At 39.7% G+C, this 23,080-nt stretch overlaps 1 protein-coding gene across 2 annotated transcripts in view; it reads right to left on the bottom strand.

The window, feature by feature from the left end:
* tns1a (tensin 1a) overlaps positions 1 to 21,662 on the bottom strand; it is a 76,576-nt gene extending 54,914 nt beyond the window's left edge. For both annotated transcript variants that reach the window (XM_066663280.1, XM_066663282.1), the window contains exons 1-11: positions 21,643 to 21,662; positions 11,616 to 11,665; positions 10,874 to 11,045; positions 9,577 to 9,627; positions 8,739 to 8,861; positions 6,125 to 6,189; positions 4,357 to 4,440; positions 2,169 to 2,281; positions 1,069 to 1,129; positions 453 to 528; positions 132 to 261 (exon numbers count right to left, since the gene is read on the bottom strand). In XM_066663280.1, the coding sequence (XP_066519377.1) occupies positions 132 to 261; positions 453 to 528; positions 1,069 to 1,129; positions 2,169 to 2,281; positions 4,357 to 4,440; positions 6,125 to 6,189; positions 8,739 to 8,861; positions 9,577 to 9,627; positions 10,874 to 11,035 (865 nt within the window). In that variant the 5' untranslated portion in view covers positions 11,036 to 11,045; positions 11,616 to 11,665; positions 21,643 to 21,662. The remainder of the gene's footprint in view (positions 1 to 131; positions 262 to 452; positions 529 to 1,068; positions 1,130 to 2,168; positions 2,282 to 4,356; positions 4,441 to 6,124; positions 6,190 to 8,738; positions 8,862 to 9,576; positions 9,628 to 10,873; positions 11,046 to 11,615; positions 11,666 to 21,642) is intronic.
* Between the last annotated feature and the right edge of the window lie 1,418 nt (positions 21,663 to 23,080).

Here is a 23,080-nt window from a genome sequence, read left to right as displayed (position 1 = left end):
TATACATTTCTCCTCTGTTTATCACTTCCTGTCCTCCATCTGGATTTCTCATGGCGTCGGGACCATGTGACTGAAAACAACCGATCTGCTGTTGTTGTAAATACAAAAGTACAGAAGAAGTTCTGAAGAACCTCTGAAGGTCTCATCCAGGTCGTTCTTGGTGAAGACCAAGCCTAAATCATGCACGGCACACGTGTGGAACTGAACTCTGAAGATCACGTCTCGACTCGGGTTCCGATAGCGCTTGTGGTAACATTTTAACTGCAGGAGACAGAGAGAACAGAACAGTGGTTTAAAGAAAATAAAAATTATGACCTTGGTTTCAGCAACTGCTATAGGGTGCCTCATTCATTACATGCATTTCTAAGGAGATTATACAAGCTGTATGCACAACGACACATACATATCCCCTGCATAACTTAGTTAAGTCCCACATTTTAAAATATTGTTACCAGTATGTCTCCTTTTAGCAGCAGGCCTGGTTCGATGGTGATGCAGATGCTTGTGTGACTGTCCCCTTGAACATTACTGTTAAAATCACAGAGAGAGAGAGAGAGAGAGAGAGAGAATTAAGGCTCTATTAAGATCAGAATGGTCTGTGTTCTAGCCTGCAGTCAATATGAAAAGGTGAATAAATGAGCACCATGTGCTGAACTCACTAAATGAAGCAGAATATGAAATTTTAACCACTCATTAGATATTCATTATATTCATCCAAACCCAATGGATGTCAGAGTGGCCTATAAAAGTCAAGTGGACGTTTGTGCTGCGAGGGATAACGATGATGGAGTGAATGCAGAGAGAGTGCTGGAGGAAGAGCAGCTGGACAGTGAGGTAATCGGACATTTCCGTGCTGTTGTATTTCTGTCAGTGACGGAGAGGACAGGGGAAGAAAAGAAGGGTTTGCAGTGTGCCACTGTGACGGCCAGCGTCACACACAGGGGCAGATTAACAGGCTAATCCCTTAACAAGGGTTCAGCAGATGGAGGTAACACACACACACACACACCATCAACCTGCTGTCTCATTTAAATAGGACTAATACACGTAAGCATGCACAGTACTTACTATATGCCAGACGTATATACTGGCTGCATCGCCTGGTAGATCTTGAGGAACGGTCTGCAACCTGAGAAAAAAACTGTTTAACAAGTGTTTTACAATTTGATCGAATGAAGAAACGACAGTCAAAGTTAAGTAGACAAGGCTGTAGATTATGGCTATTTCTCTGCAACTCACACAGTGTCGAAAAGCTTAAAGTCACGGGACCCCACAGATACAACCCCTTTAAATCAGTGCAAAATCTCACTATCATTATTAATGAAGTATTAATTGTATGAATTATGTATTTGAAAATCTGCTCTGTCAGGTTCATAAGTTACTTCTGAACAGTTCCCACTTTAACAGTCGATGTGTTAGGAGTCCTTCATTGATTAATTACTATTTGATCATTAATATTTCAGCATCTGGTACAGTGTCCAAATGTTAGTAGACACCCCCATGTTTCTCCAATACTTCCCCTGAAATGAAATGATTTTAGATTTTTTTCTAGGAAGGCTGTACACTAAAGCTGTATCCAAAATGGCTCCCTATTTATGTTTTAGGGCATTAAAGTGTACTTCAAGGCCCTACAATCTCTCACAGTACATTTACATTTATGGCATTTTGGCAGACATTCTTATCCAGAGTGACTCACAAGGTTACTGGTACACTGGTAGGCCAACGCAGTGTTAGGAGTCCTGCCCAAGGTCTCTCATCAAACATCAAACCCAGGTCTCTCACATGGGAGTTACTTAGCAACGAACAGTGGATGTGTCCAAATTAACTTATAATTCTTAATGCCTCACTACATAGCACAATACTAATGAGAGATAAGGGAGCATTTTCAGTCACAGCCTAGGTGTTTGAACATTGCTAGAAGGATGTGATTGCATTCAGCAACAACAGTGTATCAGGATGAACTGTTTTGGATCCCAAACACCACCTGATTGTTCCACAGTTCAATGCTGGGGGTCTTTATAGTCCTCCAGCCCCACCTTGGCATTGGGCATGTTCCAGCTGCTCCGGAGCGTATATTCCTGTTAGAGGGTTCTGAGATGTTGTAGTGATTTCTATGGGAATTCACTCTTCAGAAGGGCTCTCTGTTTAAATAAAAGATTCGTTCTCACCTCCTTTAGATTCAAAGTTGGGGATCCCGTGCATGATGACATGGTGAAGGAACAAGGGCTTGTTGTTGATCTTTATGTGTCCAGAGAGAAGCCCAGCAAAGTACTGCACGTATCTGCTCACAGACAAACATAAAAACTAGTGAATCATTTACAACTAAATGAATAAATTAATTCATTTATAATAATAATAATAATAATAATAATAATAATAATAATAATAATAAGTCATACATCAAAGCCTTAAAAAATGACAAGTCCTGGAATTAGAAAAAAAAATCTGAATGTTTATTAATTAATACTGCAACTTTTTTCTAGAAATAACAGCTTTTTATTTCAATAAATGTATGACTTTTATACTTTTAAATGCCACTTGTTTTCTTTTAATGTTATAATTACTCTTTCTTTTTTCTCTTTATTTCGCTCTCAAACTCCTCCACCCTCTGTGTGTGTGTGTGTGTGTGTGTGTGTATGTGTGTGTGTGTGTTTGTGTGTGTGTGTGTGTGTGTGTGTGCATTAATGTCAGATACACTACTCCTCTGTTTAGACCTCAGACTACAGGGCACTGGCTGCTGTTAAATTTAACCCCTGCAGCAGGAAATAGTCTCTGATGGCAGGACAGGGGATATCTGAGGCGATGAAGGGCAAAAGGTGGTTGTGAGGGGCTTACCAGGGGCTTCTCTGTCAAACACAAAATGCATGATCTCAATCTTTGATCCTGGAGAAGCCTACAATGCGCACACTTTGGTTTAGTTTCTCGTCTTATTTTTTTTTGTTTGGCGTCAAAAAATATTAAATGTCAAGAAAATCATATCAATACTTATTTTGTTCTTTCGAAACAACAAGCTTTTAAAAGCCAAAACACAATGTAATGTTTCTTTGAAAACTTCTGAAGTACTGCTCCTTTCTGATAGTGTGTCTATGAGATTCAAATGGTGGGTTAGCACTAAGCAGGACACACTAGCGTAACATTTGAAACATGTTAAAGATATTTAAAGCACTGTAAAGAGTGTGTAGATCATAATCACAGTCAAAGTCATGGGAGAGTTAGCTTGGATTTATCTACCTTGATATCACAGACAAAAAGAAATCTGTCTGGATAACACACACACACACACACACACACACGGACATCACCCATAACATTATGACCACCTCGTTTCCACACTTGCTGTCCATTCTCTGAGTCCCACTGATCCGATAGGAGCCCTTTGTAGTTTCATAATTACACCCTATAGCCCATTTGTTGCACTGTATACTTTATTTTAATGTGATTTCCCCCCTTTCACACTGTTCTTCAATGTTTGGGACCCCCACAGAACCACCACAGAGTGGGTATGATTCGAGTGGTGGACAATTGCGGTGAAACTGACGAGGTGGTGGTGTTAGTGTGTGTTGTGCTGTGTCCATGAACAAACACTGTGTCCACTCACTGTCCACTCTGTTAGACACACCTACCTCGCTGGACCACCTTGTGGATGTAAAGCCATAGACAGACTCAGACTCATCTGTTGCTGCACAGTTTGTGTTAGTTCATCAGTGGACACAGGACAGCACCCACAGGACACTGTTGTCTGGATATTTTTGGTTGGTGGACTATTCTCAGTGCAGTAGTCACAGAGAGCTTTAAAATCTCCAGCAGCACTGCTGTGTCTGATCCACTCGTATCAGCGAAACACACACTAACTCATCACCACCACATCGGTGTCATTGCAGCGCTGAGAATGATCCACCACCTGAATCTGAATCATACCTGCTCTGTGGTGGTCCAGTGGGGGTCCTGACCATTGAAGAACAGGGTGAAATTTGTAATTTGAAATTTGAAAACATAAATTGTTTATAAATTCATGTACTCTTCCCTTACTGCGTAGGGTTTCCTACTCTCATAATGAATCCATTACAGGAAAGAAGAGGAAATGCTTATCACTGACAAACACAGAAACATTTCAAAAAAGCAAAGTGAACTATATTTAATGAGGTTAAGTAGAACTTTCTGAAAAGCATTAAAGCATATATTTGTCAAATGTAGTGAAACCAGTTCTAAATTAAAGACAAGTTTGGTTTGTCTTTAAGAGAGTGTCGGGGAAAAGCTGGTCATGTGGCACGGTGGTGTGAGCGGTGGTTTGACCTCAGGGTGGAGGTTGTATAAGCAGTGTGGACACAGCGAGGAGAAGGAGGTGCTGTTACTGACCTCCTCTGAGACGGCTGGCCCACAGGCATGGCTTTGTCCTCATAAAAACGCTTCATGGCAAACCTGTCCAGAGCCTGGTCCGCACTGCAAAACCATCACACACACAACACAGTCATAAAAAACAAACAGCAGCTGCTTGGCGCCACGTGCCAACACACACACACACACACCAGACTGAGACATCCGTCCAAATAAAGAACATCAGTTCCTTATGAATAACATTAAGTGCATTAACAATTATTTCGTAAATATTTGAATAAATTCACTGCATTCTTCACTTCACTGATTACTTCCATTAGTCACTGGCTTTAAGAAGCAATCAACACTGACATCTAAAAGCCTGGATGTACTGGAAGAACTGCCCTAAACTTACCACAGACCTGGTTGCCCCAGTGTTGGCAAATTTGCTCATTTAATTTGAAACCCTTTGATGCGTTTCCACCAACATAAATTGGTTCAAGAACCAGTAAATTTAGTTCCCAAATGAAACCAAACAACAATAGGCTCTTCAGCACGACTGGGAATGTCTATACTCTCAGAAATAAGGTAAGGTAGAAGTACATTACTGGTACATCACAGTGGTTTTAAAGTCCAGATGTGTTCCCTAAAAGTACAGTAGGTATATGTACCCATGATGGTACCACAATAGTGACAGCTTTTCTGACAGTGTTTGGGCCTGTCCAGTGAAAACACAGAGCTTCAAAAAGTGTTATCGCACAGTGGAGTGGAACAGATTATTCGCAGTGTGTTATATAAATAAATAACAGGAAACAAAACAGGAACATCCTCTATTTGTGTGTTCCGTGTAACACAAGGCATATTGGCTACTTTTCTCCACTAGGATGTGAACTTGCTGTATCACTTGCTCTGCTGCTGAATTCAGCCACGGCGACACCAGAACCAGAAAACCACACAAAGCCCACGGTTGAAGACGTATCCTTAGTTCCCATTAAAACATAAGCCATTTTGGGTCCAAGAATCCTGTATGAAACTGGTTCAAGATCCGGAGTTCTTTTGATGGAAAGGGGCTAATTATGGACCATAAACAGTTTGAATATTCCATCCTTCCATCCATTATCTGTAACCGCTTATCCAGTTCAGGATCACGGTGGGTCCAGAGCCTGCCTGGAATCATTGGGTGCAAGGCAGGAATACACCCTGGAGGGGGCGCCAGTCCTTCACAGGGCAACACCCAACTCACACATTCACTCACACCTACGGACACTGTTAAGTCACCAATTCACCTACCAATGTGTGTTTTTGGACTGTGGGAGGAAACCGGAGCACCTGGAGGAAACCCACGCAGACACAGGGAGAACACACCAACTCCACACAGACAGTCACCCGGAGGAAACCCACGCAGACACAGGGAGAACACACCACACTCCTCACAGAAAGTCACCCGGAGGAAACCCGCGCAGACACAGGGAGAACACACCACACTCCTCACAGACAGTCACCCGGAGGAAACCCACGCAGGCACAGGGAGAACACACCACACTCCTCACAGACATTCACCTGGAGCTGTGTGACTATGACACTACCTGCTGCACCACTGTGCCGCCCAGGTTGAATATTGTCAGTTGAATTTAACAATAAAGTATAATTTATGTATACATTGTCAAACTCTTTAGAGGTAAATACAACTGCTACCTTAATATTCTATGGAACAAAAGTCTTACTGTAAAATACACACATTTAACAAATTCACAAATTCAGAGTTGATCCTGGAGCTGGCATATTGTCATGTAGTCAGCCATCACCGTACCTGGCAGATATGTTGCTGTAGTGCATATAGGCAGCCACAACCACTCCGGTTCTCCCTCGGTTCCCCTGGAAAAGGCAAACAGGTCAAGGATTAGTAGGCAGGAACTGGAGGGATTGAAAAGTAATGATGGAGAAAAGTGGCATAAAACAGACACATTTCAAAACCCGCCTCAGAGGATAGATGAAAATAGTAAAATAAATATATAAATTACATATATTCATTTATTATCTGTAACTGCCTATCCAGTTCAGGGTCACGGTGGGTCAGGAGCCTCCCCGGAATCACTGGGCACAAGGCAGGAACACACCCCATAGGGGGCACCAGTCCTTCACAGGGCAACACACACTCACATAGTATATGGACACATTTGAATCGCCAATCTACCTACTAACGTGTTTTTTCTACTGTGGCAGAACACACCAAATTCACAGACAGTCACTTGTCTCCCTGGAGCTGTGTGACTGTGACACTACTTCCTGCGCCACCGTGCCACCCTTACGTATACAGTTCTGTGCAGAAGTCTTAGGCACCTAAGATAATTATATATATTTAAACTAATGCCTTCTGAGTAAGCGTGGTGCTTGTATAAAGTCATATATAATCACAGTAAATAGAAAAAAATAATAATTATATAACAAATAAGAAATAAAAGTAATTTTTTCCCATAAAGTAGTAGGTGTGAGTGAGTATTAAGAACAATGTTTTGTTCAGATTCTCCTTGATTGCATGAATTTGTTAAATCAACAGCACACATTATTTAAAGTCATTATTTATTAACCGCTAAAACTAGGTATTGGATGATAACCTCAAATAATACGGACTCCACGAGGAGAGATTTGGAAAAAGTTAAACCCACACAGTCACACACAGAATATCACACTTATTGGAATAATTGTATTGGGTTTTATTCTAATGTTGGGTGTTTTACCTGTTGTTTGTTTGTTAAGTTTTTTTAGCCAATAAACATTTATTGCTCAGATAAACAGCTTTAAATGTCAACCTCAGCTGCCTAAAGCTTTTGCAGAGAACTGTATATATTTGATATATATGATAATTTGAGGGGAGTTTGTGGTGTTCTCCCTGTGTCTGCGTGGGTTAACTCCCACGGTCCAAAAACACATGTTGGTAGGTGAATTGGTGATGCAAAAGTGTCCATAGGTGTGAGTTCATGAGTGAACGTGTGCATGTGGGTGTTTCCCTGTGCAAGACTGGCGCCCCCTCCAGGGTGTGTTCCCCTCTAGCTGATGATTTGCATAGGGCACTGTCACATTAAAGGAACACTAGGTAGTATTTGTACCTTAAAATTACAGCTTCAATATCATTATGATGTTTCATGGACCTGTAATAAGGAGAACAAGGCCTCTGCCGTGGCTACTCCGGGCTTAGCACTGCAGAGATTGTACTATGTAACTTGTGGAGGACAGTGATGTTAAAGTAAATTACACTCTGCAGCAGTAGGGGAGGCCAGGAGTAAAAGTACCAAAACTCACTTAGTGTTCCTTTAAGCACATTTGTATCAGCTACACAGTTTTCAAAGCCTTTTCTGTGGAGATTAAACAAGCCGTGAATGTCTGTGTCCAAAACGGGTGCATTTCAAAGCATCAATAAGAGTCCTTGGGCAAGACTCCCAAAGCTTCTATAAAACAAAATTAAATTCCATATTTAACAAGTGGAATCACTCATTGACTTCCCTCATCTGCACAAGATTTTCTTTCCTTCTTTTCTTGAACTCTCATCTGCTTCACAAAGAGCTTGAACTTCTACACTAAGGGGGAAAAGCAGCAGTGCGATGTGGTTGCCATGGTGACCCAGTGTTTGAGGCTGAGGCTGTTGTAGTGGATTCTTTATTTGTGCTGTGCTCAGGCTCACAGCCTCAGACTGATCTGGTTGCATTTTTCAAAGCGAGAAACTCTTCAGAGCCTCAAGCTTTCACTGCTGATCTTAGCACTGGCCTGACACCATCTACTTGAAGTGGACAGGATGTTTTGCAGGTGCTGTGTGAACCTAAAGAGGGAGCCAGTGTGATGCTTCTCTCTCTCTCTCTCTCTCTCTCTCAGTGTGTGTGTGTGTGTTAAAACATCTACATCCTTTGCACCATTTTAGGTGTTTGTTTTCCTGAACTGGAAATCCACTGATTTGTGATGGGAGGGTTAAAAAATGCAATCACAACACAAATCATGTAAATCAGACTCGACTAACTGCCTCAGTGGGAAGACCGCAGAGAGAAATGCCACCCTTCATGAATTCTGAACAACATTAGAGCGCCCTCTACTGTTTAAATCTGTCAAAAACGGTCCTTCATTTTCTGTGTATTAATTATCACATTTTCTGTAACCACTTTATTCTGTTAAGGATTTCTGTAACCACTTTGGGTCCAGAGTCTATCCAGAATCAATGAATGCATGGCAGGAACCAACCCTGGATCTATAAGGAACTCATGGTTCTGTTTTAATAGTGTACCTGTTGTGCTGTGTATCGTGCACAGACAGTCAAACTAGTTAGAGTGGTAGCAGTCTAACAGTGTGAGAAGTTTGAATTGCATATGTATGTGCTAGAATAGAGGAGTGTATGTGTGTGTGTGCATGTGACACACTACATGGAACATATTGCTCACCTTGTTGTGCAACACCACCACATTATGAGCGTCAGCGTTGAGCCAGGTGTCCATGGCCTTGCAGATACTGCAGATTTTATCCAGTGCTGGAGCGTGGTGGTCAGGCCAGCCGAAGTCCAGCACCTGTCATTAACACAACATTCACACACTTAGAACATAAAGTGATAGAGAAGGTTGTAAACCAATGATTATTATTAAAGGTAGTGTGTATGACTGTGGGGAACTGCAGTTCTCTCTGGTTTATTTACGTTCAGAAGCTCGGTATCTGTTAAGTTTGAATTATATGTTTGAGGAAAAAACAACAGCAGGTTGTACGTGGCTAATGTTGAACTTTCACTTTTTGAATTACCACAGAAACTCATTTGTAACTCAAGCTGTTTAGTTTTGCAGCAATTTGGTCTGTGTTTACTTTCATGCTGTTAGATTACTCCCGAATATAGAGTCAGCTCCAAACTGTAATCTGAAACAGCAAAAATACGTCAATATTACCCACCAATGGAGCAGGAATAAATCAATATCCTCATCTCTTCTCATGATTTTTAATGTTTGGATGCAATGAGTAGAGACAGAGGAAGCCTAGCATGTACGATCGAGCTGCTTTGTTGTTGTTTTTTTTGTTTTTTTTACCATTTACTGACACTGAGGGTTCGTAAACACATTACACCAGTTTCCAGTGTACATACAGACTGGAGAACTAGCAAACGGTGAGGAAACATATTTATCTGCTTTTTATATATATATATATTTAAATGTGAATCTCTAATTGAATCTGTGTCTCTAACAGTGTGCGATTATCATCAGCTAATGGGAGTAGTAAATTAGTGCTCACTTCACTCACTTTTGGGTTGAGTTTGGTGATGTCATGCCTCCTCTCACTGAGGTTCAGCAGCTGGATTCAATACAAAAACACATTAAAATCAAAGGTCACACTTTACAGTAACAACAAAAAATGTTCATTTATTCATTTTATTTAACTGCTTCAAACCTTTATGACTATTTTAATCAAATACAGCCATCATTAAATGCATTCAATAATGATTTACAAGTGTATAATGTATCTGTTTGTAAACAAATTCAGTGATTTAAGTATAATGTTTTTGACATGTTCTTTAATGCCTTTAATAAGCAGAGGAAAATAAACTCTCAGCACTCAGAAAGCTTTAATTATTGGGTAGTGTGTTAAAAATGAACCATCTGGAAAATTTGTGAATATTTTGTTAGACTTTAGTAGAATATAATGTTCATAAGGTTACAAAACAACTAGAGATGCTATTGTGGCTTTAAGTGCTTGAATAAAATTGGAAACTGCTGTTGTCAGCTTTGACACTGATGTCAGGTATTTTTCTGATTGTCATGGTATATTTCTGCCAGTATTAATATACAATTTATTTTTTAGTTCAGTTTTTCACCCATTATTTTTTCATACAATTTTTATTCAATTTGTACCTGTAACATTTTGAGTATTTTGTACATTTTGTAGTTACATATAAATAAATGGAAGTGTAGAAGTAGACTACCCTCTGAAGTAGAGTACTGCGCAAAATCTTAGGCACCTAAGATTATTCATTCATTCATTGTCTGTAACCGGTTATCCAGTTCAGGGTCGCAGTATGTCTGGAGCCCACCTGGAATCACTGGCCACAAGGCAGGAACACACCCTGGAGGGGGCGCCAGTCCTTCACAGGGCAACACACTCACACCTACGGACACTTTTGAGTCGCCAATCCACCTACCAACGTGTATTTTTGGACTGTGGGAGGAAACTGGAGCACCCGGAGGAAACACAGACACAGGGAGAACACACCAACTCCTCACAGACAGTCACCCGGAGCGGGAATCGAACCCACAACCTCCAGGCCCCTGGAGCTGTGTGACTGCAATTGTACATTGCGATAAATGCAAAACACAAATAAAGTAAACATAAACTGATTTTACTTTCTAAAATTAGTAGATGTGTTGAGTGTTTGTGAAGAACCTTGTTTCCAGATGTTCTCCTTAAACGTATGGATTTGTTAAATCAACAGCACACTTGATTTTTACATAATAAAGTATTTTCTCCACTTTTCCTGCACAGGAGAATGGGAGAGGGTGGACAGGAGTTGCAGAGTGTCTCCTCGTGGGGTGGAGTTCCTCACCATGTAGTGCTGCTTGTGTTTGGAGCGCAGCATACTGATGACCTCACGCAGGTGCACACTGTAACTGTGTTCCTCCACTCCACCAGGGAACGACAGAGAAATGATCCTCTCCGTGATGTACACCAGGTCAACCTCATAACTCTCCTCCATGGCCTGGATCATACTTAGACTCCTGACATGCATTGCATAAACACATACACACGCACACAAACAAGAAACAGAACACAAAAACAGACTGTGTAATAGACTTGAAGCAATGGGTAGCACTGAATGGAGCATACTGTTAATTGTGAGAGAGAACTGTCACAACATTGTATTTCCCTTCAGAAATTGTTGGATGTGGTCAGTTTCTGGTCACAATCCTTTAATAGGTCTAAAATCTGAGCCTAATGATGTTTCATAGAAAATCCAGAGCTGTGTGTTTTTGAGTTTGACTGGGTTTATCAGTTTGTGTTTGATTTACAGGATAAGCACATACAAGTCAAATACAATAATAAAATAATAATAATAGTGAATAATAACATTGTTAAATAGTATTTTAATAGTAAACCTTATTGACTTCAGGGAACAATCTCTATCATTTATTTATTTATTTATTTATTTATTTATTTATGGTTTTGACTTACATATAGTAATTCTAGATTTATAAGTAAATAAGAGCTTACTGTCATTTAGAATATCTACAAAATTAGCTGTTTGTAGGTGCCCAGTCCTTGTAAGAAAAAAAACAAGAGAGTTGTACCTGGATGGTCTTCTTCTGGAGTCTGTGCTCTTGAAGGACTTTGTGGATCCCTGTTCGGGAAAGAAAAAAAAAAAAAAGTAGTCACAAATAGTACTCCAGTACAATTTTACAATTAAATTGTCACTTGACAAATACACTTTTACATGAGTGGAAGACAGCAAAAAACGTACATCCAGTGCAGTCTTGCACTCAAAAAAACGTATTTTTGAACTGTTTGAATTCTTTCAAGACGTGAGCTGTGACTTTGCAGACGAATCCATGGGAGATACTCTATTTATTACACTCCTACTTTTCCAGCTTATTGTGGAATCTTTTAAAATATTGTAATATATTCTGTAACTTTGTGTGTTCATATTTAGGTGTAATGTAAATTACTAATTAAAACACGCTTTATATTTACAAAATACAATCAAGTTGGTGAGTGATGTATTTTTTTCAAAATTGTTCGTGCATTTGCCTGTTGAATAATAAATTGCCTAAACAAAAATCACAGATGGTTGTTTTTATTGCTTTTCACAAAACATCCAACATTTTTGGAAATGAGGCTCTACTATGTCTCTAACCTGAAAGCCTTAATTCAAATTTAAAAGCTGACATTCATTTGGGTCAAACAAAGCAACAAGAACATTCAGAAAATCTCACAGCAGACCAGACAATGAACCCGAGGTGAAGACACTCTCACTTTCATGAGTTTGGTGGATGGTGTCCATCAAACAGCATTCGTTTATTACATTACATTGAGTCCCCCACATTCTCTAGAGTGGCTTTTCCACTGAAACACATACATTCAACCTCAAAAATGAAAACAGGCCTGAGGAACACAGCAGCCATCAACAGTCCATACAATTGTTCTGTGGAAACCAATTGGAAAATGAGAAACAAAGCAACCAAAATTTGTTATATAACTATAAACCTCGCCTTCAGTGTCTAAGCAGGGTTAAACTAGGACATCCATTATTTGGTGAATCCATTCCATTCTGAATACATATTCAATACAGTTTTTTTATTTTGGTATTATTATTATTATTATTATATCCATATTTTGTTTAACATCTCTGCATATTTGGCAACCCAAGCTTTGGCAATCTAGCATCACTTTTGAAATCAAAGATCTTAGCCTCCCCTTTGCTGCCATACTAGCCTCTGCTTTTACCTGGAAGGGCTTTACATTAGCTGCTGAAACATTGCTGTGAGGATTTGATTGTGTTCAACCATGGGAGCCTAAGTGAGGTCAGGAACTCCAACTCATTACAAATATTTTTGATCACTTTTGAGATGTTATCTGCAGCGCTCAACGGCCCAGTGTTGGGGGTCTTTATAACCCTCAGGCTGACACCTACTAATGGAAAGGGTTGAGTGTAGATTCTGTGAAGCTGCTTTAAAATAGTAGCATTTCTCTACAAACTCGAGTGCAATTCAGTCATTAAAAGTTTTGCCTGCACACTTTAGGACATATGGTCTACCACTAATCCCTTACTTGTCCTGCCATTTAAGCAGCCTGATTTGAACTGAATTCAAGCAGTTATGGCATCAGATCTACAGACTGTGTTTCATTCCAACAGCAATAGCCCAACTATGAACTCTTTTTCATGGAGAGATGTGATATGACTCCCGTTAGCAGTGAGAACAGATGCCAGCAACACATCAAGGACACACTCAGTTCAGTGCTGGATTACTGAAGCAATTTCTGCAGCACTAAAAATGTGTTGCATTAAATGTACTTATATATATATATATATATATATCTACGATTGTGGGGGAGTGCGATTTTCTCTGGTTTGTTTACATTCAGAACCTCTGCGTCTTTTAAGATGGAACAGTACGGTTGAGAGGAAAAAAGTTTTATTTACTGTTTGAATTACCACAGAAACTCATTTGTAACTCGAGTTGATTAGTTTTGAGGCCATTTTGTCTGTGTTTACGTTCATGCTGTCAGAGCTCTTCTGAATTTAGTCTACATGGTCTGTTCCATCTACAGTAAAAATAAGTCCATACAAAATAAGTCCAACAAAGCAGGAATAGAGCAATATCCTCATCTCTGGTCATGCTTTTCAACCTTTATTACTCAAACTGTTTAGCTTTGTACCACGTACAGTCTGTGTTTACTTTCATGCAGTTAGCGGTCTTCTGAATTTGGAGTCAGTCCCACCTTAACTAGTAAATACAGCAAAAATAAGTCAATATTACCCACCTATGGAGCAACATTCAGCAACATTCTCATCTCTTTTCATGAGTTCTGAGATTCTTTGCTGTTTAAAAGCCTCCAGATAACGTTTCTCATACTATGTTTGTTTTCCCATTTAATAGTGTTAGTAATGCATACAAATATCAGAGGATTGTCCAGTGTGCAAACTGACCAGAGAGCTAGAAATAGCCTCAGAATGTTTTAAAAAGTGTTGTTTGATTACAATCATGGACATTGCCTTTAAGACAGCAACTGCAAGAAGGTCTTCACTGTTTTTATTGTTTTTGGCCACTGTTAGTGGAGAATACATGAATTGTTGAGTTGACACAAAGTTATTCTCTCTATTTCTCTCTCTCTCTCTCTCTCTCTCTGAATGTCAGCTATATTACAGGTCCTGTACCATGCCCTGAAAAAAGAAAAAAAAATTATTTCCCCTTTGCACACGCTCATAATGACATCCATTATCCTCACAACGGCAACGTGATCCAGATGTGCTGGCAACGATGCACTCGCTTATTGAATGTGGCGGTATATTTATGAATAATGACATGAAACACATGAGTTTTATGCACTGTTCAAAGCCAGAGCTGAGAAAAGAGTGGGGGGATTGGGGGTTGTGGGGAGTGTGGGTCATCATTCCCAGGAAGAGCCTACCCCATCCAAAATAAAAGCTCTGAACCAGGAAGAGTATACTACACAAATAAGAGTCCAGGCACAATAATCCTGATTCGACAGTAGTCCACCACTGCAGCATGGGTATATAAGTAAGTCGCTCTAGACGATAACAGCCACCAAATTCAGTCCATGTAAATATAAATTCCTCACATGATTAGCAGTTACTGAATGATACGTCACATATAATTTATGTACATTTCAATACATTGTTTCAGAAAATGAGTTAAAAAATCATAAACAAGGTGTTCAAACCCTATGGAAACTATGGAACTATGAACTTACCAAATATTTACAGATTAACGTTAAAAACATGTCATTTATCAAAACCAGTGCTTTGCCGTTAACCACAGAGGAAGGGGATGGGAGGTGACGCTCATTTCGGCAGGTCTCTCACTTGCTGTTCATGTTTAACAGCTGTTTTGTTGCTTGTTGAAAGGCTAATAAGATGATGCAATAACTTAGTAATTTGTTTCCCTAATAATTCTTGCTCATGTCCTTAAGTAACAACTATATGACATTCATTCATTCATTCGTTGTCTGTAACCACCCATCCAGTCCATCACTCACACACTCACACCAGGGACTTACATCAGTGTTTTGGACTGTGGGAGGAGGCCAGGGCACTCTGAGAACATCTATAGTGACATAGGGAGAAAACACACGACTCCTCACAGACAGTCACCCGAGGCGGGAATTGAACCCACAACCACAGGAACCTGCAGCTGTGTGACGGCATGATGCACCCTTACATTACATTATATTAAATAAACATTTACCTATTTTAAACATGGCCACTCCCGTGGGGGACAACCACTATGAAGCCTCATAGACTCCAAACTGTTTCATTCTCTCAGAGAAAAAAATATTAAAATAAATAAATACATAAATAAATATATAAACATCACTTTACTTTTTGGTGGTAAAAATGCCTTATTAAAAAACTTATAAGTACTCAGACACTTTCAGCCAATCCCTCTGCGAGATGGAAACTTTCAAAGGAGGACAAAGTACACCCCTTCATGGATGTTGTAACCCCTTCCTCTCCTCTGTCCAGCCTTGGCCCTTACCTTGAGCAGGTGACCTGTGCTGCGTCTCCATGCCGACCTCAGAGAGCTGAAGCGTCGCCGTAGTGACGATGCGGGGTTCATAGCGGAGGACTCAAAACACTAGGAGGATTTTTCAGCGTGACAGCCAGAGGCTTTTTTCCCCCACTGTCTCAACTTCACATGGGACAACACATGCTAAAAGTCCAGATTTCCCCACCCGCACTTATCCTCTCCTCCCTCCCTCCCTCTCTCTCTCTCTCTCTCTCTCTCTCTCTCTCTCTCTCTCTCTCTCTCTCTTTGACTCTTCCCAACCCTATTTCTCTCTTACTCATACACTCCCTCCCTCTCTCTCTCTCCCCCACATGACTGACCTCTATTCCTTTTTTTGCTCTCTACCTCTTTTTTCCCCTCCCCTTTTATGCTCCCTCCTCCTGTTCTCACTCTTTTGATAGGGCAGTGATCAGAATTTTCTCCCACTGTCTCAGTTTGTTTGTGTGTGTGTGTGTGTGTGTGTGTGTGTGTGTATTGATGTAAGCCCGACTGAAAAGATGAGTGTTTACTGTATTTATTTACAAATTATATGTCCAAAAGTTTGTGGACACATCTTATAATGTATTATTATTAGTGGGATAAGTTATTTAAGGTGCAATGTTGTTCAATTGTGAACAGATAACTTCCCTATCAAGAAGGCACACATGACGTTAAATTAATACAAGCTCCCAGATTGAGCACAGGTTGGAGTACATTTTTGTGAACCAGAGCCATTCCTCCAACATGAGTGCCTGACCTTATCTACGTCTATGTGGTTGAAGGCAATTCCATCTTCACAGTCATCTAGTGTAAACATTTCCCAGTAATAGTGCTGAGTATGAAAACGTAATGACATATATGAAAGAGAACCAGTGTGTTGAATGTGAGTGTGATAATTATGTGATCTCTGAGCTCTTTCAGTAGTCTGGCCTTGATTTGAGCATTTTGGAGCTTCCCTGGACCCGGCCGGCTGGACCCATACTGATTCAATTAGGAAAACAATGGGGATCTCACACATAGCTCCCAGCGCACAGTGCATACTATCCCAATAAAACCAGCCTGCGGTTTCCTGTTTCTGCACCAAAAATACAAAAAAAAAAAAAGAAAATCACTTCCACTAATAAGAGCACAAAGCAGCTCACCTGAGCCCATGAGCAACACATTTCTCTGCTGATGTGTAAGCACCGCAGAGGAGGAGTACCAACCCCAATCCCAAAAATGTTGGTGCAGAATGTGAAATGCTGGTAAATGATAGCAGTAAAGTCTTGAGTAAATTCTTTATAGAGCAAGGGAAGGCTAGTTTTGCCAGACTGCCACTGGCTCCAATATCTTGCCCCACAAATAAGTAATAGGGAGCCTGAATATGTAGCTGTAGATTTAAACTGACTGGGAGAAATCATGACATAATTTGAATTCAGATATTATGATTTAGTTGAATTTATGATGATTGTTTAGTGATGTTAAGCTGTGAAACGTTCATACGTCATTAGATATCCTGCAAAATACTACAAAAAAATCGCTTTAATCAGTTCATTGTATATGTACAAAAGAATGATTTGTTCATGAATTCAACATTAATGATTAATATTCCAAACAGCAACTTCTAAAGATGTATCAACATTTAATTCTGACTGATATTTTTAAAAACTACTTAAAATGCATGTTTAGGGCGTGTTCAGACTTGTCCGTTGTGGTTCGGTTAAAACAAGCCTTGGTGTGATTGCTCGGTTAGTGCGGTTTGATAGAGTAAGTGTGAACGCTTGCTTACTCTAGTGCAGCCCAAACAAGAAGACTGAGACCACCTGAACAGGTTTAGAAACAGACTCTGGTGCAGTTCAAGTGTGAAGTGTGAATGCAACACAAATAAAAGGCATCGAAATGAACCAAACACAGTCCCAAAACTGAACAAAATTCAAGCTGCGAGGCAACAGATTGCGTTAAAAACAATGTGCAGAGGACAAACTTAGTGTAGAGGACCCTCTTTGGTTCATGCAGTGGAGAAATTCTGACATGACTCTACCATTTTATCACCTCTTGCTGGGTTGGTTACCAGCTGGTAAACACAACAAAAATACCAAAAGGGAAAAACACACAAAGCGGATAAGTGTGTTAGTGACTGGCTCGTAGAATAAAAGTCAGGCATGCTTCATATGCCACTTTTTTTGAGACTGCCATGGGGAAAAATATTCTTGAAGGTTGTTATATTAGATCTGTGAAGCTGATGAAAGGCTGTTGAAGTAGCTTCACACTTCATGTTGTAAGATTACCAACCCACCAAACACCAGACATCGTCTGAACATTGTTTATTGGGTTAAATCTAGTTCGGTCGGTCATGACCTTTATTTAGCCCAAAAATAGACATTGAGATTTGGGCTCTGCTTTGGTCTGTCTGATTTGGTCCAAATTTAGCCCAAGACCAATGTCTTTTTTTCAGACCATTTACCACATTTCGATCAATTTTAGATGTAGACAGACATATTTTTGTAGATGTCTTTTCACTGTTCATTTAGATGGATGAGAAGGCTGGCCAAGTCATCTTTTCAATTCCTTTTCAACAAGTTTTTGCTGGGTAGGAAGCCAACATGAACCATATTGCAGTTTATAATGATCCACCAGAGTTGTAAATATAAGGTGAGTATGTGTTTTAAATACACTCAAACTACACTCAAAGTCTTCACCTCTTTTTGATGTTTTACCATATTATTTATTTATTTTTTGGAAGGAAATTGCATCAATATGTTCCAAAAAGACAGGACCATGTTTATCACTGTTTTCCAACACCCTTCATTCACCAAACACTTAATAGTCATTTGGGAACTGGAGGCATGGAATTGATAAGGCAAAACTTTAAATACCTCGTGTCTTGCACTGGTTTTGTTTAAATACAGGCTTTATTTACATTTCAAATACTCCATGTAATAATCAATATCCAGAAGGCCCTTAAGGCCGGCTGGAGGTTATATAATGGAGAAGCTGGCAGCGAACCAGAAGGCGCATCAGTCTAGAGTATTTTGAGAGTGAGGATGGCTATCTAAGTGGCTAACCACATGCGGAGTCACAAGGGAGGGCTTGAGGTCAGTCAGGGAGCCTGGGTAATTTTGTAATTAGTTTTTCAGAGATATGACACAGCAAGATGCCAAAACTGGATATTTCTCTTTATTTTATCTCAGCCTTTCAACAATTTTCTTTTTCTGGGATTTCCAAAGTACACCATACAGCCAAACATTTGTTGACACCACTAATAATTACTGACTTAAGCTACTTTAAGCTACACCCATTGTGGAAACAGATGCAGACACAGCTTGTATTATTTCTACAGAAAAGCATCAAATGAAATGGGTTGCTCTGGAACTGCTGCGCATGAGCTTTCAGCTAGGGGGCTTTGGGATGTGTTGGAGTGTACACGAGTACCTGCCCTCATCCAACATGTGTAACTGACCTCAATCTTATGGCTGATTGCCATCAAATTGTCACAGAAATCTAGTCTACAGCCATCCCGAAAAAGGTAAAGGAGGAACAGTATCAGTTAATGGCATTCATTTCATCAGAAACACTTCGGTTCATCTTGTAGTTGTATTCACTGACCACACAGGTGCAATTTGTAGCTTTGGAATTACTGACTGTAGCTCAAATGCTACTTTGTCCATCGATAGACAGGAATTTTGCATAGCAGTGATGCCAAGTGCTTAAATTGTACCCATAGAACCAAGTTTGATTTCAACATGATCCCCACAAAATTTAATCAAGGCCAAACTCAGAGTGGCCTGAGTCCAACAAGATTCTCATTCGGAACAGGATTTTAATCAATCAAACTACTCATATTCTACTTGAACCCAAACACAACCTGAGCCCACTTGTAACACAACCCTATACTTAGTCCAAACCCAGATTCCCAGAGCTAATCAAGACCCAAATCTAATTAAACTCAAACCCAAACTCAATCTTAAATAATACAAACCCATACCCAAAAAAGATCAAACCCAACCCCAAACCTAACTCTATAGGAACTTTATAGAAGTATAGAAGTTTAATTTACGATGAAAGCCAGTGTAAAGTCGTTTTGGAATTTTCACACAATGTGAAGGACAGCTGCTGTGCCCAACCTAAACCCCAAAAAAGATCCAAACCCAACTTGAACCCAACACAACCCAAACTTGACAGGACACTCATGGTCATGCTACTTTTTACCCTGCATTTCCTCCTTTCTTGGAAAAATACAAAGTACAATATACAGCAGTCTTACATTACACTCATAATTTATGGTTGTCACACTCTAACCCTTTCAAATATTTACCTTGAGGAGAAAAACAGGTCATAATAATTATTTTACAAAATGTCATTTTCATTGAGAAAACAACATTTGTGTTAGACTACTACTCTAGTACATGCGCTGGGCCTCACAGTCTGAACATATTCATTGTGTCAAAGCAGCTTAGCGCAATTTCAATCAAAGACAACTTCATACGTGTTAATAATCACTAGAATAAATCATTGCAATTAAATCCATATGTGAGCAAGTCAGATTCAAGCATGTAGTGAAACATTTCCTGTGATCCTGCAACTGTATGAGTGCTCACTGACTGAAGTTTGGCCTTAGTGCTTCCCCCTACAAAGCATATGCAGACGCAGTATTACTCACATCTGGCACAGATGCTTTTTATGAATAGGTTCTGTTCTATTGCAGTAGAGGGATCCTAAGCCAAAAATGATAAAATCCTTAAAAATCCATATTAAGTTGAACAAAGTGGCTTTGAATTCTCTTTTGTCACTGGAAGGGAAAGAAGACATGTTTTTTGTTGGTTTGCTTTGGGCCAAGGAAGACGGGCGGTGCTTTCATCATACTTCATACTGTTTTTATGATTTGCTTCAAAAGAAAACAAAAAGTAATGAAAGGAATTTCATTCATGAAGGAGGTTTATCTGTAAAGTGACACTGGGGAGTGAATGTGTCATTGCTAATGTGTATCTGCCTCACTGACACATAAAGTTAGTCTCTATCATTTGCTTATTAAAGCATGACACATTTTTTTCATTTGTGTGTTTTTCATTATTTCTTTTTCTTTTAGAAATTTGGCCTTGTATGTTATTTTTGACTTCTGATTTGAAAGTAGGGTGGTAGAATAAAAACTAGCAGTCTAATGCAAACCCAACCAGAGCTCAATCTGAACCCAAACCCTAACAAAGCCCAAACCAAACTTAGATCCAACCCACCCAACTCAGCCCAAACTCAGACTCAACCCAAAACTGACCCAAACATAACCCGACCTGAACCCATACCCTTTTCTAACCCAGAACTCAAAACTCAGACCCAACCCAAACGCAAACCTGCCTTTCAAACCCAACACAAATCCAAGCACAACCTATACCCAGTCTGTACCCAAACCAGACGTCAAACCCAAACCAAAAACAATCCAAACTCAAACTCAGACCAAACCCAAACTTGAATCCAACCCAAATACCACTCAAACCCAAATCCAACTCACACTCAAACTCAGACCCAGCCCAAATGCAAACCTGCCTTTCAAATCCAACCCAAACCCAACCACAAACTATACACAATCTGAACCCAAACCAGACCCAATCCATACACTACTCGAATTCCAATCCAAACACAACTCAAACCACATCTCAAACACAAATCCAACCTACTTAAACTCAGACCTAACCCGAACACCACTTAGACCCAAACCTCAAAACTCAACTACAACCAGAACCAAGAAACAATCCAAACCCAGAGCTGAAGTCAAATTCTACCCCTGAATTACATTTCTGCCAACCTGGCAGTGACATAACTTGGACTTATTCTATTGAAGTTTGGCCACTCATTTGCGGAAATCTTCATGTCTTAAAGTACATTAAGACAGTGTTCCAAAGATTGCCCTGAGCCTTCAACTGAACTGAAGTAAATAATGAGATACTATACTAATACTAACAACACTAATAACTAAGGTTTCATATTCAGTTTCTCAGAAGGTTTCTGCAACTGTGCTGTGTGCATGTATTAAACCAAAACATCCATCAGCAAGACCACCATACAAGTTATGTACATATTAATTGCACATTTGGAATGTTGAGAGAAGAATGTGACTTACTGGAGTTTCTACATGCTTCAGAGGGAGATCATTCGCAGGAGGCTGGGAAGAGAGAGAGAGAGAGAGAGAGAGAGAGAGAGAGAGAGAGAGAGAGATACATTTTCTTTCAAGTACATTCACCAAGATCCAGATACAGTGTTAGAAGCAGATAATGGTAATAGTTTACTCTAAGAACATAGGTTCCTTTGATGTGATGTAACTTTATACAAACATGAGTAATAAATAATTTTATAAGTAATATCATATACATTTTATCAATAATAAAAGTAAGTAAGTAAACTGAAATTATAAATAATTTAATCTATAAGATAACATTGTTGTTGTGCCTCCAGATTTCTTTGGAAACCTGAAAGCCTTCTGAAAATGCATGTTTGAACAAAAGCAAAGAGTGGACACACAATATATACATGATATATTATAATTAGTTGTTTTGGCTCTTTATTTATTTATTACTGATTTTAAAAAAAATCCATTTAGCATGGCAGTCTACTGAATGACAGGCAGTCTCTAACATTTCCCCAGTACGGTATGTTCATGGCTGAATTTAAATATAGACAGAATAATCAGAAAATGGGATGCAAAATGCAGCAACAAGACCAGAGGTTTCTTTTGACTCATAATGGCATGAGAACGTACATACATCTATGTTATAAAAGAAATGCTCAGGAAGACAAATATAAGGAAGGAAGACATATTGGTTAGATACCCATTTAAATACTTTTTGAAAGCTACGTCTAGATACTCTGTGTCATCCAGTCATCTACTTGTATCATCATTTAAACATGCACAGCAACTTACCAGCTCATAGTTTGTGGAGGGAGCACAGGCTGTGGCTACCTGCAAAGAGAGAGAGAGAGAGAGATAATGAAGTATATTGTTTGTTTTGAATATATTTTTCATTTTCATTATTCATTGTTAAAGCACTGTACTGAAATCAGCAGGAAGGGTTTAGGATTTCCTACCCTCCTCCAAAAATTACATAGTGCAGTTTCTGCAGTCCTGAGCCCAGAGTAGCCATGACAGATTCTCTATTCTCCCTAGTACTGGGCATATTACATAGTGTTCCTTTAAGTCCTGCTTTGTCTTGTCTGTTTTATTGTCTGTCTGGTGAGAACACTGAGGGCCCTGACTGCTGTTTCTTATTGGTGTTTTGTTCGTATTTCCTGTTTTGTTTTGTAACTTTTGAGCACAGAATGTTGGGCTCCACCGCTGCAATTTTTGGTGTCTGCTGCTGCTCGTGATGCTTGCCAGCTAGCTGCCTATTATCATCATAATACTCTGCCATTCCTACTGACTAAGGGAGTCTGCTTTCACCACCACTAACAGGCCCTACTCTTTAGCAATCTGATGTGACTGATGACTGAGGGAGTGTATTTTAATCGCTGATGCTCAGTAGCTAGCTGCCTGCTAATACTGCTGCTATCCACTTTACCTGTAG

Source organism: Hoplias malabaricus, chromosome 3, assembly GCF_029633855.1.
Source record: "Hoplias malabaricus isolate fHopMal1 chromosome 3, fHopMal1.hap1, whole genome shotgun sequence".
In the NCBI taxonomy this organism is placed as follows: Eukaryota; Metazoa; Chordata; class Actinopteri; order Characiformes; family Erythrinidae; genus Hoplias; species Hoplias malabaricus.
The sequence above is the reverse complement of the archived record's forward strand: the minus strand, read 5'-3'. Positions and strand labels throughout refer to the sequence as shown.